Below are 16,494 nucleotides of genomic sequence, written 5' to 3' on the forward strand. Positions count from 1 at the left end.
CAGTCTGGGCCGCTGCTTAGGTTGGTGAGCGCAAAATTTTAGTCTGAGCTGGCTCCCAAGCCACCCAGGGGCCGCCACGGAGCATTTTTTGCCACTTTTTACCTCAGATTTCCCAGCCGGGCCCCGCTGGCCGCCGCCTGTCCCTCCTCAGCCGGCACTGCCGGCGAGACTCCAGCAGGGGGCGCGCGGAGGCGCTCGCGCGGGGAATCGAAACCAACCCGCCGGCGCGCGAGCCAATCCCCTTCGAGCTTACTGAGCGGCGGCCCGCCCCCCAACGCTGCCGAGAGCCAATCGGGTGGCGGTTACGGTGGGAGTCGCCCTTTCCCGCCCACCGGCGCGATGGCGGCCGCCGGGAGCTGTGGTTGCGCTGCACTGGGCGGTTGGGCCGTTGGCGGCCGTTTGGCCGTGGGTGGCGGGGCCGCGGCGCGATGGCGGCGTTTGCGGCTGCCGGGAGGGTGCGTCCTGCGGCCGGTGCCCGCCCGCGGAGCTGCGGCCAAGCCCGGGCCCTCCCGGGCGGTGACGGTAGAGGTGGGGGGCAGGTGAGTGGTGAAGGGTGCGACGGCGTTCCGGGTGCTCCCCGCTGCCTCAGGCTGGGCTGAGGGGTGGCTCTCGGTACCAGCTCTGGGTAGGGAGTCCCCACGGCCCCGGGAGTGCTGTCCGGGGTGGGGGTTAAACGAACGTGAGGAGAAATTGTCACTGACACACAGACCCTGTTCCTCCTCACAGCGGGTGTGGAGCGGGTGTGTTTGTTTCCTTCCCTTTCCTGAATGGAAGAGAGAAGGGGCTGGAGCACAAGTGTGATGGGAGCGGCTGAGGGACCTGGGGGGAGAACAGGAGCTGAGGGGAGACCTTCTGATCTCTGAACTGCCTGAAGGGAGTTTGGAGCCAGGGGGGTCGGGCTCTGCTCCCCAGGAACAAGCGCCAGGAGCAGAGGAAACGGCCTCAAGTTGCCCCAGGGGAGGCTGAGGTTGGATGTGGGAACAATTTCTTCCCCAAAGGGTTGTCAAGCATTGGAACAGGCTGCCCAGGGCAGTGCTGGAGTAGCCAGCCCTGGAGGGGTTTGGACAGATGGAGATGACGTTCTCAGGGACATGGGGCAGTGCCAGGGGTGGGTTATGGTTGGACTCTGTCATCTTGAGGGTCTCTTCCAACCCAATTGATTCTGTGATTCTTTGAATATTCAGTAGTTGTGGTGGGAAAGGTGTTTTGTGGGTGTGAGGGTACAGCAGGAATGTACTTGCCCTTTCTAGAGGAAAGATTCTACAACACAGCTTGAACCAGTGAGTGATTGATCCTCTAGTGTGAGCAAAGCATTTTGCCTCTAAGCCTGAGGTGTCACTTTAGGTGACATGTGATGTGGGTGCAAGTCTTTGCTTTAAGGTGAAAGAAACAGGATGACTGAGGCAAAAGCGCATTAAAGTGAAGGAGATTTGGTCACTTTTTGTCAAAGAGTTTCAGTTTCCATACCTAATGAAGATTTTTGTCTCTGATATGAGGTGTAGCCTACATTCTGTACAGTTGGTGCTGTAGGTGAGTGCAGAAGTTACTGAGAATTGGGGTTTGCCATGAGTAATAGATTATTTCTCTCTGATAGAAAGATGGAACTGTCTTCTGGAAAACTTGCTAAGTTTGCTGATGGATCTGCTGTTGTTCAGGTAAGAAAAAAGTTAAAATTTATGCAACTTTGAAATTTCTGGATCTGAAGTCATTGTTAGGACATCAGAGCTTATTAAAAGGAAACAGCCTCAAGTGGCAGTTTTATTTTTAACGGATGTACAACTGTGTTTTGTAAGAAAAACATTTTGTTTTAAAAGCAAAAAATAAAGGTGTGAAGCATGGATTTACGTGGTTGTTTTCTGCAAAGAATATGCTGGAGTTTTAGTTGGTGAATAACTTTAGGACTTCAGAAAATCTTTTGGTAATTTCCATATCTTTTTTCTAACCCAGCTAGGTGACACGGCAGTCATGGTGACAGCAGTCAGTAAGACTAAGCCTTCTGCATCTCAGTTTATGCCATTAGTGGTAAGTACTAGCGTCAGCATTAGTTTTGTGGTAATCGGAGGTCACCGTAGCAGTAGGAATCATTAAATAGTGGAGGTCAAAATGCTGGGGGGAGTGAGGAATGTAAATATCAGACTCTACTGGCCCTGGACTTACAGTAAGTCGATGATAAAATGGGTGAGGGAGGAGCACTGGATGTTGTCTACCTTGACTTTGGCAAAGCTTTCCGCAAAAGCCTTGTGTACTTTGTCTACCAGAACATCCAAGTGTAGCTGGATGATCCTCCTGTGAGTGGGGAATTGGATAATAGAGCACCGAGGTGTTTCTTCTAATCTGAGTGATTCTGTGGCTCTGAAATAAATAATTATTGTATTTAGGAATCCCTGTTTTGTTTTTAAAAGGTTGATTATCGTCAGAAAGCTGCTGCAGCAGGAAGAATTCCTACAAACTATCTAAGAAGAGAACTTGGTGCCACTGATAAAGAAATTCTTACAAGCAGAGTAATAGGTAGGCTGAAGCATTTTATTTACAACGTGTTTTGTAATATCCCCCTGAATGTTTGAAAACACAGTAATTTATATTGCTATTTGCAGTGTTGATTGTTTCTGCAGCAGTGTCAGAAGAAAACAAACTTTTTTGTTTATCAGTACTGATTTTTAAAATCATTTATCAGCTGCGGCTGTGCGCATGGTCCTTTATCTGTAAGACTGGATCTTGAGAAATCTTGTCACTTTTGTTAGTGTTAAGGTCTCATGCTAACTGCAGAGATGTTAGCTCTGCAGTTGCACAGAGAACCAGGTTAAACTCTGAAATACAAGGAGGCAGACGTGCTAATTGGTATATGCTCATTCTCTCCCTGTTGATGCTGCTTGAAAGGTCGTGTTGTGGCTATCTCCATTCATGAATAGGATAATACCTTGAAATTCAACATTTATATAAAAATGATGTCGAATACGTCAGCCCTTTAGGACAGCAACAAAAAGAATTAGGGAATTCTAGAGTTGATTACATGTCGTGCTAAATATCCTTCTGGGTTCTCTGCCTTTTCTCTTTGTGTTTGTTTGGGTCTTTCGTTTAAACCATTTTGGCAGTTGCTTGTGAGATTATTGCATGATAAATTGAATACTAATCACCAAAACCCAAATATATCTTAGAGTTTGACTATTTTTTTTTGCAGATCGGTCAATCAGACCACTCTTTCCAGCAGGCTACTTTTATGATACACAGGTAGGTCATGCTCACTCTCCTTAACTATAGATACCTTCAGAATGGCAAACTTGGGTATGTCCAATGACAATTTGACAGGATATCAGCACTGTTTTAAAACAAGCAGTTGTCATTAGCATCCAGGAAGATTTTACACTTTGAAAAACAGTCTAATAGTGTAATGCTGCTTTCTAGTTGTCGTCTCCTCATCTTAAATTATTTGTATTACATGCTAGTTTCCAAATTTTGTTGTAGAGATACAGGAACAAAATTCAAATATCCTCTGTACAACGGAGGAAAGAGAGGCTACCAGTATATATTATATATTAGTGGGGTTTTTTGTGAGCCTTCTAGTTTAAGTATCTGAACAAACTTTTCATTTGCAGTTTAGGTTTGTATAAATATGGGGAATGTTTTGTTTTATAGTCCTTAGCTTTGTATTGACAGCTAATAAAAATGTATAGGTCAAAATGATTCATTGTCTTTTATCTTATGCCAGATCCTTTGTAATCTTTTAGCAGTAGATGGTGTCAATGATCCTGATGTCCTGGCAATTAATGGAGGTGAGAGGACTGTTAAAAATTATTGCTTGTGTGTGATTTCATGTGATCCATTTTTTTCTGATACAGATTCTTAATCTCTTCATTCTAGCTTCTGCAGCACTTGCGTTATCTGATATCCCATGGAATGGTCCTATTGGTAAGTAAATATTTTGAAACGATGGATGATTTGAACATAACGGCAAAACTCAGACCACAGTTCTGGCTTTCTTTCTAACAAGAATCTGAATCTAAAGCATACTACCTTTTGTTTCAAGTATTGGAAATAATTTGACAATGGGTAGGATTATTCACTAACAGATAAATTTGCCTCGCAGATTTGTTCTTAATATATAGCTAACAGGCTAATATTGTAAAATTAATCCGTATCTTTAAGTATTGATTTTAATTGTATACTTTTCAAAGTTAAATGACACCTTAAATAACTACCTTGTAATAATAATAATAATTTTCTGTGTAGGTGCAGTAAGGGTAGGATTGGTTGATGGAGAAACTGTTATCAATCCTACTCGAAAACAGATGTCTTCTAGTGCTTTAAATTTAGTTGTCGCTGGAGCTTCACAAAGTCAAGTTGGTAAGTAGGTTAATTACTAATATGTTGAGTCATTGAAAATCATGTAGGTGCCTCTTTCCAGATATTTCCCTAATCTTTGGAACTTGTATTTTTACACAATAGTAGGAATGTACAACAATAATAGGTTAGCTAAAGTAAAATCCACTATATTTATGTAGTTTAATGTTGATCTCCATTTCTTCAGCTGAGTTAGATTGCTGTTGAGCAATAAAATAGTAATTTACTGATTTTTTTTACTTTCCATTGATAGTTATGTTGGAAGCAACTGCTGAGAACATATTGCAACAAGACTTCTGTCATGCCATCAAAGTAGGGGTGAAGCACACCCAGCAAATCATCCAGGGAATTCAACAATTAGTGAAAGAACAGGGTGTTGTCAAGAGAACTGTCCAGAAGTTATTTGTTGCTCCTGAAGAGATTGTGGAATGTGCAAAGAAGTAAGTTCAAAACGAACAATTTTGATCTAAATTCTGTCAAGTGACTCAAAATGCTTATTTAATGATTATTTAGTTTGATGACCTCTGATCAGATAGCTTGGGGTTTTTGTTTAACAAAATAGCATATTTTGAATGTTCAAAATTGCTTTCTGCGTTTTGCATAGGAACGTATGAATGTGGCCTTCAGCTTTCTTGTTTTATACTTAGTAAGAAGGACAGGGCAAAGAAAATCGTCTGAAAACCCAGTGAAAGTATTTTAAATTCCTGTGCTGTTCTAGTGGGATCGTGAGGAGGGGAATCAGGATGTTGTTCCTGACGGGCCTTGCTGGGGAAGAACTCGTTGCAGAGAGGTGGCAGGAAGAAGAGCTGGATCCAGCCGTGTTTATAAATATCAGTCTAGTGCTTGCATGCTGCTAATGACAACAAACTCTTAGTCCTCAAAAGAAACTAATGATGTAACTGGTTTTTAAGCTGTGTTTTCAAAAATTCTTTTTCTTTTCTTCCAAAAGACTTGCTTTTAACAAGATCTATGCAGTCTTCACAGATTCTGGCCATGATAAAGTAAGTAATTCAAATGTGATACACTCGTTTTTAGTATCGTAATGAAAATCTAGTAAGATCTAGTTCTTTAAGGTAGTGTTAATAAAAACTCTTCTCCTCTGCATATATTTGCAATAATAACAATAAATTGTTCTGTAAATTCTTATCTACCAGAATAGTTGTTTGCAGTGCGTGGAGATGGAGACTCCCTTTTTACAAGGAGTCCCATGGAGAAGATAAGGTGTAGTGGGTGCAAGTTGCTCCTGGGCAGATTCTGACTGGACATGAGGGAAATTTTTCATGATGAGAACAATCAGCCATTGGAATAATGTCCCCATGGAAGAATACCAACCTGGTATTCTGTGATTATTGATCTTTGAATTGGTGTGACAATCCTCTTCCTCATTCCTTGAGTTCTACAGAATTTTAAACCAAACAAAAACGCAACAACCCAAACCTCTTTTGTTATTCTGTCCTGTAGAGTTAACTGATTGCAAATCCTGTGTTCTAGATTTCTAGAGATGAAGCCATTAACAAAATAAGGCTTGAAACAGAAGAACAGCTGAAAGGTATTATTTTCTGCTTTCTTAATATTTAGAGAATGCTTAAATGGAGCTAACACTACTTAAAGTTACAGCATGCTCTTTGTTGGCTGAGCTACTGTAGTAAAAGTTCGTTAAAGTTGATTTTCCCAAATCGTGATGCAATGTCTTTTTTTAATACCCAGAAAAATTTCCAGAGGCTGACCCTTACGAAATCATGGAATCTTTCAATGTGGTTTCAAAAGAGATTTTTAGAAATCTTGTTCTGAATGAATATAGAAGGTAAGTATATTAAACTCCTACTGAATGATATTTCTGTCAACTTTATGTCCAAAATAAGGTTCCATTGATCTCATAATTTGTGCTTGTAACTTCAGGTGTGACGGGAGAGATTTGACTTCCCTCAGAGATATCAAATGTGAAGTGGACATGTTTAAAATGCTCCATGGATCAGCCTTATTTCAGAGAGGTCAAACACAGGTAGTATCTTTAAACATCAGAAATTGTAAATTAATTTATCAGAAGTGGAAATATTTGTATCTGTCATTTAAATGCACCATTTCCTTTTTTTTCCACATTCAAATAGTAATAACTAGAAGACAGTATAGATTTAATTAAATATATCCAGTAAGACAGTAGATAAGGCTTGGCTCCTTGCTGCATGACCAGTACAGATGTTAGGATAACCTTCTAAGCATATGAGCCCAGAAGAAGTCACTTAAGCATTATTGTGTCTCCAGACTTTCTGAAGAGTATGTAGTAACCGAATTTAGAAGCTGTAAGGACTCTCCTTGTTCAGTTCAGGTTGGCCGATTTGGGACATTTTCAGTTGGTTGGGTTTTATCTTGGGGGGAAGATGGTTTGAGAAGAAAGCTTTCCCGTTCAGGGTGGCTTTTAAAGTAGAATTGCTTGTTAATAGTGTAAGTCCAAAATCATATATTTTTCATCCCTCTGTATAAACTTTGATGTTAAAGATACTTGTTGAAACAAACGCTTTTTATGTAGATTATACAATACTGTTCATTTTTAGCAAAATGGGTGACTCAGTTAATGGGTCATTGGTATGTAGGGCAGTGCTAAATTGCACATGTCTGTCCTGAGAAATGTTTAAAAGGAACTTCATATGTAGCCTGGACTAAATAGGGAAATTTTACAAAAAAGTTGCATTAATGAGGTTTTTTTTCCATCTTCTTTGCCAAAAGTGTCAGATGTTGGGTGAATTGAATTAAGATTGTACTCAAGATGTGGTCTCCTGTATTTTTATAGCTGTCAGCTGTTGATCTGACTTACTACAGGGTGCATGAGTAGTTGCAAACAGTGATTTACTTCTTGGTGTTGTCCCCTCTTATCCTACTGAAAATATCACTGGCTGCATCTGGCTCTCAAATGAAGTGGTTTGGTTTCTCAGTGAACAAACTGTTCTAGACTCTTACCAGGTTGAGAAGCATTAAATTAGTATTTTTAAGTGTGATTGCTTGTAAGATCGTATGATCTGTACAGATTATGAGTACGTTTGTGCGAGGAAGGGAAAAGAAAAAAGTTTGTGGAAGTGACAGGTGAAGGCATCACGTTTGTTGCCAAAATAATTCTTTTTAATTCCTCGTAAACAGTAAAAGTTGTGAGCAATGGAAGTATTTAAGAGCAGTTTATTTACCCTCTGTCTTTTTATTTTAGGTTCTCTGTACGGTTACGTTTGACTCTATAGAATCAAGTGTAAAATCAGATCTTATCTCAACAGCAGTGAGGTATGTGTATCTTTTGGTGTTAGTGGTAAGAAGAGGGTAGGCAGTTAAGCACATTTGATAAAAGTTCCTTGAACTTCAACATGCATATATATATATTCATTAGGACAGAAAAATGTGTAAAATCACAGTGACCTGTTTTCAAAACACCTTGACAGTTGTTTTTTGTTAAGGTGACATAGACACACATTTGAAGTTGGACAGCGTTACAAGTAATATCCAATCTGGTTTCAAGAGAAAGAAAACAGATAATTTCTCTTGAATCTGTAAAACCGTGACCGTATATCAAGTCTCTTCAAATAAACCAATTGATTAAAGTTGGTTCTGTCTTTGTTCCAAGTATTTATCATCACAGTTTGAACTTAATGTGTATTCTACTCGTTTAGTCTATTTCTCCCAAGTTTTGAAGTTTTGTTGATAGGTTGGATTTACATAGTCCATGAAGTGTTGTTCTGTTTGTCAAGTTTGGTTCAAATGGGAAGAAAAAACAAAGGCAGATAATTGTGTGTGGTTTTCTCCAACTATTGTATGTAAGACTTGCTTGGTTGCTCTTTTTTGACATGGTCCTGTTTTTATTTAACAGTGGAATAAAAGATAAAAACTTCATGCTGCATTATGAGGTGAGAGTTTTACTGTCACAGCTTTCTGCATGATTCACAGAAGGGCTTCATGTCCTACGTTTAAAGGTGAAACTGGTCACTTCTAAGGATATAAATTATCTCTAGGTTTGCTAAAGGTATTAATTCTAATATACGAATTTATACCATAGTTTATGAACAAAGAGCTGCTTTCCTAAAAAGCACTAGATAATTTGTAAATTGCCATTTTATACAGCCTTTTTAGTATCTTAACATTAGGTTTGCTCCTTAAGAATGGATTATTACTGAAAGCAGGATTAACCTGCTCTATTGTTTTTAGTAAACTCTATTACTATGTTCAGCTCAAGTACCACACCAATAGTAAGTAAGTGCTTTTACATGTTGGATCTCTCTCAGCCTTTGGAACTTGCCCGAAGTATTTCCGAGAGCCAACAGGTGTATCTTGTCCCATTATCTGTGTGACAGAAACAAGATTTCTGATATGTTGTTGGACAAGTTGAATTGGAGTAAGCTTGGTGTGTTGTTTTTCAACTACCTTGCAACTGCTTTATTCTCTTTAGTTCTGTGGGAGTAAAACATTTACTAAACATTACCTGAACTGGTGCTGGTTTGCAAACTAAGTGACTGATGGAAGTCATGTGGTGTTTTTTTAAGTTATTTGTTTTTACTTTGAGATGCACCAAAACTTGAAAGATCTTTTTTCTAAGTGTATGTTTTAGAAAGGGGAAAAAGCACCACTAGTTAATTTTCTGTATACACTTCTTTTACTTCATAGTTTCCTCCTTATGCAACTAATGAGATTGGCAAAGTTACCGGTATGAACAGAAGAGAGCTCGGCCATGGTAAGTTCAGACTAGAGAATTCCCAGGCTGTAAGCTTTAATATTTTTTGTCTGATTTTTTTTTTATTTATGGATTCTTTGATTTTTATTTGTTTTAAACAGGTGCACTGGCAGAAAGAGCCTTGAAACCAGTTATTCCCAAGGATTTCCCTTTCACAATACGAGTTACTTCTGAAGTCTTAGAGTCAAATGGTATTGTGATCTTCTTCTTTTTACCCTCATGCTAGAGACTAAATCTGGTTCGTAAAAAAGCTTGAGTTTGAAAAACTTGAGTTGTAGGCATTTTAGGTACTAGATTTCATTTTTAACCTTTTAAATCTTGATAGTAAGTTAAGTTTTGAACTGTCATTGAAGAGTATCACTAGCAACTTTCGTTTCCAATACTTCTGACCAATGTTTAATACTTTTTTTCCCCATAGGGTCCTCTTCAATGGCTTCTGCATGTGGTGGAAGTTTGGCGTTAATGGATGCAGGTACAAAATATGGCACTTAGAAGGATAAACTACATATCATAATGTGTTGTAGGATTTGGAAATGATCAAAGGTTATAAAAATACGTTTTTATTTACTACGTAGGAGTTCCAGTGTCAAGTGCAGTGGCAGGTGTAGCAATAGGGCTCATTACCAAATGTGATCTGGAAAAAGGAGATATTGAGGACTATCGTTTGCTGACAGACATCCTGGTAAGCATTTCTAGCATTGTTGGGTTTATTTTTGCTTAATTCTGTAAAATACCTTCTATGGCCTTCTTTTGTAACATTGTACTCAGTTAATTCTGGAACATAAGCTACTGGAAATATTGAATAGTTTTATCTTCTCTGTTCTGTCTCCCAAACTCCTCCCTTCTTTCAAAAAATCTCTACGAAATGTCCGGTCATGTATCTTTTTTTTAAATTACTCGGTTATTTCTTTTAAGCTCTCATAAGCATTCTCTTTCCAATTAATTTTGTCTTTTCGCTTGCGAGAAAGAGCTTAATAATTCTTGAATACTTTACTGAAAAACACAATATATTGGGTAGAGAATGAGCAATCAGCTGTGGATCTGCTGTTCAGAAACTAGTCCATGAAAGCTCTTAGTTTATAATGAGAGAAAGGAACAGTGTTAATCCTGAACAGCAAAGTAAGGTTGAAGAAAACCATGTGAGTCTTGGAAGTAATTCCAAGGCTGCAGAAGTTCTTTGTTGCTTATTGAAATATATAATGTACTTTAATGAGACTTGACACTGGCATGAAGTTACTCCAATTTTCTTTCTTTCTGCTTGTGCTGGTAGGGAATTGAAGATTACTATGGTGACATGGATTTCAAGATGGCAGGTACTAATAAAGGAATCACTGCCTTGCAGGTATTGTAACATTAAATCTCCCTGAAATTGAGCTCTGAGAATGTATCTAAAAAAGCTTTCCTTACATATTGATGTAACTTAACTCTTTTTGTATTAGGTTGACCTGAAACTGCCAGGAATACCAATCAAAGTTGTAATGGAAGCTATTCAGCAAGCCACAGGTAGGGCCTTTGTTGTATTTGCACCCATTGTATTAAATTGTAAGTTTTATGAAACTAAATAATGATTTATTATACACTTTTTGTTCTCGTTTTGGAAAAAAAAAAGCTGCTGTCTTCAAAAAACCGCTCTGGTTTGGGTGTTTTGTCTGTTATACTTCAATACAGGCACTTGATGCAAAATAAGCAGCTCTTTGTGTGCGAGGAGAGCATTCAGCCTCCAAAAAGCACACCTGAGTTTCCTGTTATTATACGTAGTGAAGGTGTCTGCTGCTCCTGGAGGTTACTTTGTATTAGAACAAAAATTGTGCGATACTAACAGTCAAGAGTTTAGTACAATGGGTAACTTGTTGTGAAAAAATGCAATAAAGTTGGTGAAAGTTGGGAGAGGGAAGACGTGTCTGTTGTTGGGTAAATGTGGAATGTGGTACCAAAACACCCAAATGGATTTGGACTGACGCCGAATGTCCTATTACATGACTTTTCAGTTACCACAAGAAGTTCTCCAGTTAGGCAGGAGGCACGTTTTATGAACAAATGTTTACCTACTTTATAACAAAAACTGCATAAATTTGTTTAACTCTTACACAAAACTCTATTTTTCCTTCCTTCTTGTCCCCCGCCAACCTCTACAGCTGCAAAGAGGGAGATTTTACAAATTATGAACCAAACGCTGGCAAAACCCAGACCTAACAGAAAAGAAAGTGGACCAGTTGTAGGTAATGTTAGTTCTATGTTGATAAGAATGTGTATCTTTTATAATTATCTTTATAATTATCTTTTTAACAGTAAGCTGCTACTGAAAACAGTGTTTTTAAATGAGTGCTGGTTGTATGTTTCTGCACCTGCCTCATGGGTTATTTTTTCTTTGGGATTTCTGAGATGAGGTGTTTGGGGCTTTTTTATTGCTGTGTGGCAGCACTGTAATACTTCACTGTACACCAGAAAACAGAATGAAACTGAAGTTATGTGAAACTTAAAGTATTTGTATTTTCACTTATTTTAGTACTATAAATGTAATCACATTCAGCAAATAATACAAGTAGCTACAGAAGATTAAAACCTAAATTAATGTGATTTATTTTTTTGATGGCTTTCGACATTATTATACTTAGCATTTCAAAGTATGTTTAAATGTTGTTTTAGAAACTATCCACGTTCCATTATCAAAAAGGTTGAGGTTCGTTGGTCCTGGGGCCTATAACTTGAAAAAACTTCAAGCACAGACAGGTAAGACAGTCTTGCTTCCTGTGATAATTTATGCTGATGTGTTATTAACTTCTCTGCAGGAAAATTACAAGTGTGAGGTTTTAATGAGTAGATCTTGGTAGCACAGGCATTACCAGCACAGCTGTTGCAGAATCTTGTTGCTGTCTTTATGGCCCTGTAAGTCGCTAAACTTGAACTTCCCAAATTGTTCTGTAGATGAGCTCCATAAACCCGACACCTGCGCTTCAGCAGCAACCGCCTCTAAGTAGACAGGAAGAACTATGGAGAGAAAAGGGTCCTTTTTAATTTGCGCTTTATGCTGCACGCCGCAAGCCAGTATTTGCCTTTGTTTTCGGGCTGGTTTAGTTGTTCCAAAGCTCAGTACAAACCGAGTCTGCTACTTCTTGGAAAGAGATGTGTGTTTTGAAGAACTCAGTGGAGCTCACTGGCTTGCAGCAGGAATTCCCACAAGTTTGGTGCACACAAGATAGTGTTTTTCAGGGCCTACTGAAGAGGCAATGAAAGGTTCATCTAGGGACAATATTGCAGATTGCCTTGAATGATCACGTCAGGTCAAGCAAGTCTGATCATGAATATGCTGAAGTGCAGATCAAATCTCTTCTTCTAAACTAAAGTGCTTTTTTGCTGTGGTGAAGAGGGAACAATGAGCTCTTTCCTACAGTGCTCGCGCTGGCATATGCTAGAAATCCAACTCACGGTCACATTGTAGGAGTGATCTGTACTGGGGCTTAAATTGGTAGCGAGTGGTGTGACCACAGTTTCCTGACCTCGTTACTTTTCTTGGAAGAAATGGATTTTCTTTGTTTACACAGTAGTTTGTCCTGCCTGGCCTCAAGTGCCAAGTTCAAAGTTGATAACTTTTTCACTACCGTTTCCTAAATAGGGCTGTTGATGCTCTGTGCAAGTATTTACTGAATGCGAATTGTCTGCTTGCTGCAACAGTCACAATGATCACCTGAATCCTCTCCTTAAATTCTGTTCCCAAGGTGTAACTGTAAGTCAGCTGGATGAAGAGACATATTCCGTGTTTGCCCCCACGCCCGGTGCGATGCACGAAGCAAGAGAATTTATCGGTGAAATCTGCAAAGACGATGTGAGGACAGACTTCTGTCGTTTGCTTTCTCAGTTTGTGTTTTGTGACTCTGTCTTACTGTTTTATTTTCCCCCCCCTACAGCAGGAAGTTAATTTGGAATTTGGTGCAGTTTATACAGCCACGATAACTGAAATAAGGTATGAAAAGTGCTCTGAGTTGAAGTAGAAATTAGTTTTACAGAGCTATATTCCTGATTCCTAAATATGATGTAAAATAACCACTTATGCTGGTGACATTGGCACGTGCATCATTCCTGATATTTTCTGTTGAAAATACTATTCTATTTCTTAATAAGACTGTTGTAAAATTTTAGGCCTTTTTTCATCTTTGTATCTGAGAGAGATGGTAGGGATTTGCTTTTTACTTTTGTGCAAGACAAATATTGGATTGAAACTACCTGTGCTTTCTGGATATATACTGTCCTGAAATAAGTGATTTCCATCCACTTTCAATTAAGGAAAAATGACTGGACATGTTATTATTGATACGAAAAGTTTCCTAAGTTTGTTTTGAGGTCAATATGCAGAGTGAAATACCTGCGGACATCTGGCTGTGCACTTTGAAATAACCGCGCTGTTTTCTGTGCAGAGATTCTGGAGTGATGGTAAAATTGTATCCAAACATGACACCGGTGTTACTTCATAATTCACAGCTTGATCAAAGAAAGGTAATACATGCTTAAACAAGTATCAACTAGACACTATTTGGTTTTATTTGAGATTAGCAGCACCTTTTTGTTTAACCTCTGCTTGCCCCGTACTTAATGATACAAACTAACAGGCTTCTACTGTCCCACTGTTTCTGCTTTTATACACATCCCAAGTTGTTTAGATCTGCAATGCCCTTTTCCTGGAACATTTAGAACCCGTTGTTGGTCACGTAGCGTTGAGCCACGTTGATTGTGTGAAGTGTAGCATGACGAATCCCTCAAAGAAGGAACTTTTGTAACTGACCTTGCAAAGTTAATCACACTGAAATGATTTTTTTTCTCTGAAAAACACTGTGTTCTAGATTAAACATCCTAGTGCCCTGGGATTAGAAGTTGGACAAGAAATTCAGGTAATTATCTTCTTCACTTTAAAATGCTGATGAACTGCTGTTCATACTCTAGAATTTGAGTGGATTTTTTGTGTTTATGAAGAAAATATTTTGCCATATTGGGTTCCCTTTCTCTGCTGGTGAAAGGCCTGATCATTTCAAATTCATTTTATTTTGGTGTCACACTCTTCCTATCTAGGCACCGCATTAATTTGATGGAGCAGTATAGGCTAAATGGCTTCTGTGGCTTTTCTAGCATCAAATTGGACCCAAAAAAAGCCACCACCTTTCACGGAAAATACTATTTCCAGCTCTTTAAGTTGATCAGTCTTAAAGTGGTTTGTTGTCTGTACAGGTTAAATACTTTGGACGTGATCCGACGGACGGTAGAATGAGGCTCTCACGTAAAATTCTCCAGTCGCCAGCCACGACTGTGCTTAAAACCCTGACGGACAAAAACAGTATTGTCATGGGAGGGACTGTTTCACAGTCGTCCTCTTCGCCCCAGTGACAGGTAAGGCCACAGGAACGGCTCCAGATGACTCCATACTGCTCTCCTTACAACCGGTGTGAAGAATTGGATCAATCTGATATTTGTGTCATACGGTTACCCTTCAGAGCTGTGCACATGCTGATGGTAAGATCAAGAGCAGTTACACAATGAGACTGGCAAATGGAAATGTGATGCGCCAGTGATAATTTAAAGCAATGTGTAGCAATCTCCTAGGAATGATTCACAACATTAGAAGAAACTAAAACTCACTGAAGAATTATTTTTTTAAGAAATGGTTCTTAGTTTTGTGCCTTGATATAATTAGTTGGTTACGGAGTATTTTCTGTCTCTTTCAGGAAAAAAGGCGTGATAGTTCCTGGAAATACAAGTGGCCTTTGCTAGAATCTGTAGATGTCTGCGCAAGAATCTGCAGGTGGATGGTAGTGAATCATATTTTTTAAATAGACACTATTTATGCTTAAAGGTGATGTAGAACTTGTAAGTCTTCACATTCATTAAAAACTCTTTTAAATAGAAACAACCAATGCTCTTGTGTAGCAAGGGTGAGATGAGAATCTAAGAACAGGGAATTATAGAGGCTGAAGAGCAGGTTACATTTCAGTGCTTAAGATTCTTCTCACTGTCATCTGAAAATAAGAATGTCAAGATGAGAAGCAAGTATTTAACAATTATTTCCTGGGAGAAGGAATTATCCTGGGTACTTGGTTGAGAGGCACAGTTGGCCAAAGTTTTACTGGCCAAGATTGAAATGTTGAGCAAAACATAAAGACTTGGAAGTATCACCTTTAATATGATCAACACTGTTTCAGATAAATCCATCAATAACTGTCATAGGGTTCAGACTTGCTAAAATGTCTGAGCAGAAGGGGGGCAGAACAAAGAACCTGGCTGAAACATCATCGTGTATTATCCGAGTTTGTTAACACTGAATTTTAAAGCATATAATTAAAACATTAAAATAATTGCTTTAGATTAAACAATTGATGTGATAAATCTTTCCCCTAAAACACCCTCATTAAGAGTGTTAGAATTCTGCTCTTAATCATGTTCCATCAGTGGGTTCGCTGGTCTGTCTTAGACTTTGAAACATTTCCCAGGACCTCACAAGAGCTGCTTGTTTTTCTGCTGTGAGGTACAGACTTTGAAAATCAAAGAGATGTCCATTCTGATGTTACCACTCGTAGGTAAACATGAAAAGAAAATCAGCTTCCCACCTGATGGCAAGTGGGCTCTGAATTCCTGGAACAAAAACCAGAGCACTGGGGAGAGGAGAAATGTGAATGTACAGTAAAAATGCTCTGCCTTTTTTTTTAATTCTAAGTTAAAATATTAAAGAAGAAAGAAATGACTGGCCTGCTTCTGTCTGTCTTTCAGCATGTAAGAATGAAGAAGTTTTCCTTAGCAATCTTCTCCTCTTTGAGGAATTTATTCTGTTATTTCTTAGTAAGAATTCTAATGCCCTTGCTTAATGTGGTTTAATTGACTGATATCTCGTTTGTTACATATCCCGGGTAGTGTTAATGAAATTATGTAGGCAAATGTTAAAGTCCTTAAACAGAAGCTCAGATGTTTCCATTTCTTATCGCTGTTCTCAGAAACTGACCTCCTCAATCTAAGTGCTTTTCCAAGGTTTATCATCTTCTATTGTAGAATAATTTCTGTATGGCTCCTTTTTGTAGTAGAACAGATGTATGCTCTAGTTACTAAAATACTACATGAAATACTAACTTTAGAACCCTGTTTTAGCTAGCACATTACCAGTAGGTGATGATTTAGGAGCCAAAAGAATCCCATTCTTTCATGTAAAGGTATCGTCTCACCTGCAGTAACAGGAGTACTAATGGTTTGTGTTAGGTGGTGGTCTCAGTAAATCAGCTATTGTAGTGCTGGGGTTTTTCTGTTTGTTAGGTGATAAAGTAGGAAAAAGACACTTTACTTCCCCGTGGCAGAACCTGTACAGTCAACCTGCCTTTCTACACTTATAACAAGTTTTAGGCCCTATGGGAAGGGATGGGGAAAGAACAATATGCTTGGGAAGTGTCTGGGAGGAGCACAAACCAGCCGGTCCTACCTGA

The 16,494-nt window shown here is 39.0% G+C and overlaps 2 protein-coding genes across 2 annotated transcripts in view; one reads left to right on the plus strand and one right to left on the minus strand.

Moving 5' to 3' along the window:
* CCDC85A (coiled-coil domain containing 85A) overlaps positions 1-169 on the minus strand; it is a 284,415-nt gene extending 284,246 nt beyond the window's left edge. The window contains exon 1 of the mRNA XM_065059376.1: positions 103-169. The gene's annotated coding sequence lies outside the window, so the exon portion shown is untranslated. The remainder of the gene's footprint in view (positions 1-102) is intronic.
* A 143-nt stretch (positions 170-312) lies between these two features.
* On the plus strand, positions 313-15,767 carry PNPT1 (polyribonucleotide nucleotidyltransferase 1). Its single transcript, XM_065059973.1, has 29 exons — positions 313-539; positions 1,595-1,655; positions 1,948-2,022; positions 2,403-2,508; positions 3,179-3,228; positions 3,707-3,770; positions 3,859-3,906; positions 4,228-4,341; positions 4,592-4,778; positions 5,288-5,339; positions 5,830-5,887; positions 6,046-6,142; positions 6,238-6,340; positions 7,535-7,605; positions 8,186-8,222; positions 8,977-9,043; positions 9,145-9,234; positions 9,462-9,515; positions 9,619-9,725; positions 10,314-10,385; positions 10,483-10,546; positions 11,179-11,262; positions 11,690-11,773; positions 12,760-12,866; positions 12,949-13,004; positions 13,456-13,534; positions 13,879-13,926; positions 14,261-14,419; positions 14,755-15,767. The coding sequence occupies exons 1-28, from the start codon at positions 340-342 to the stop codon at positions 14,414-14,416; spliced, it is 2,391 nt and encodes a 796-aa protein (XP_064916045.1). The 5' UTR covers positions 313-339; the 3' UTR covers positions 14,417-14,419; positions 14,755-15,767.
* Positions 15,768-16,494: the final 727 nt, after the last annotated feature.

Source organism: Columba livia, chromosome 3 (genome assembly GCF_036013475.1).
Source record: "Columba livia isolate bColLiv1 breed racing homer chromosome 3, bColLiv1.pat.W.v2, whole genome shotgun sequence".
NCBI lineage: Eukaryota > Metazoa > Chordata > Aves > Columbiformes > Columbidae > Columba > Columba livia.

Coding starts and splice junctions, on each gene's coding strand:
- PNPT1 (XM_065059973.1), top strand. CDS start 340: ATGGCGGCCGCCGGGAGCTGTGGTTGCGCTGCACTGGGCGGTTGGGCC. Junction 1,656..1,947: donor ATGGATCTGCTGTTGTTCAG/GTAAGAAAAAAG, acceptor TTTCTAACCCAG/CTAGGTGACACGGCAGTCAT. Junction 7,606..8,185: donor CTTATCTCAACAGCAGTGAG/GTATGTGTATCT, acceptor TTTATTTAACAG/TGGAATAAAAGATAAAAACT.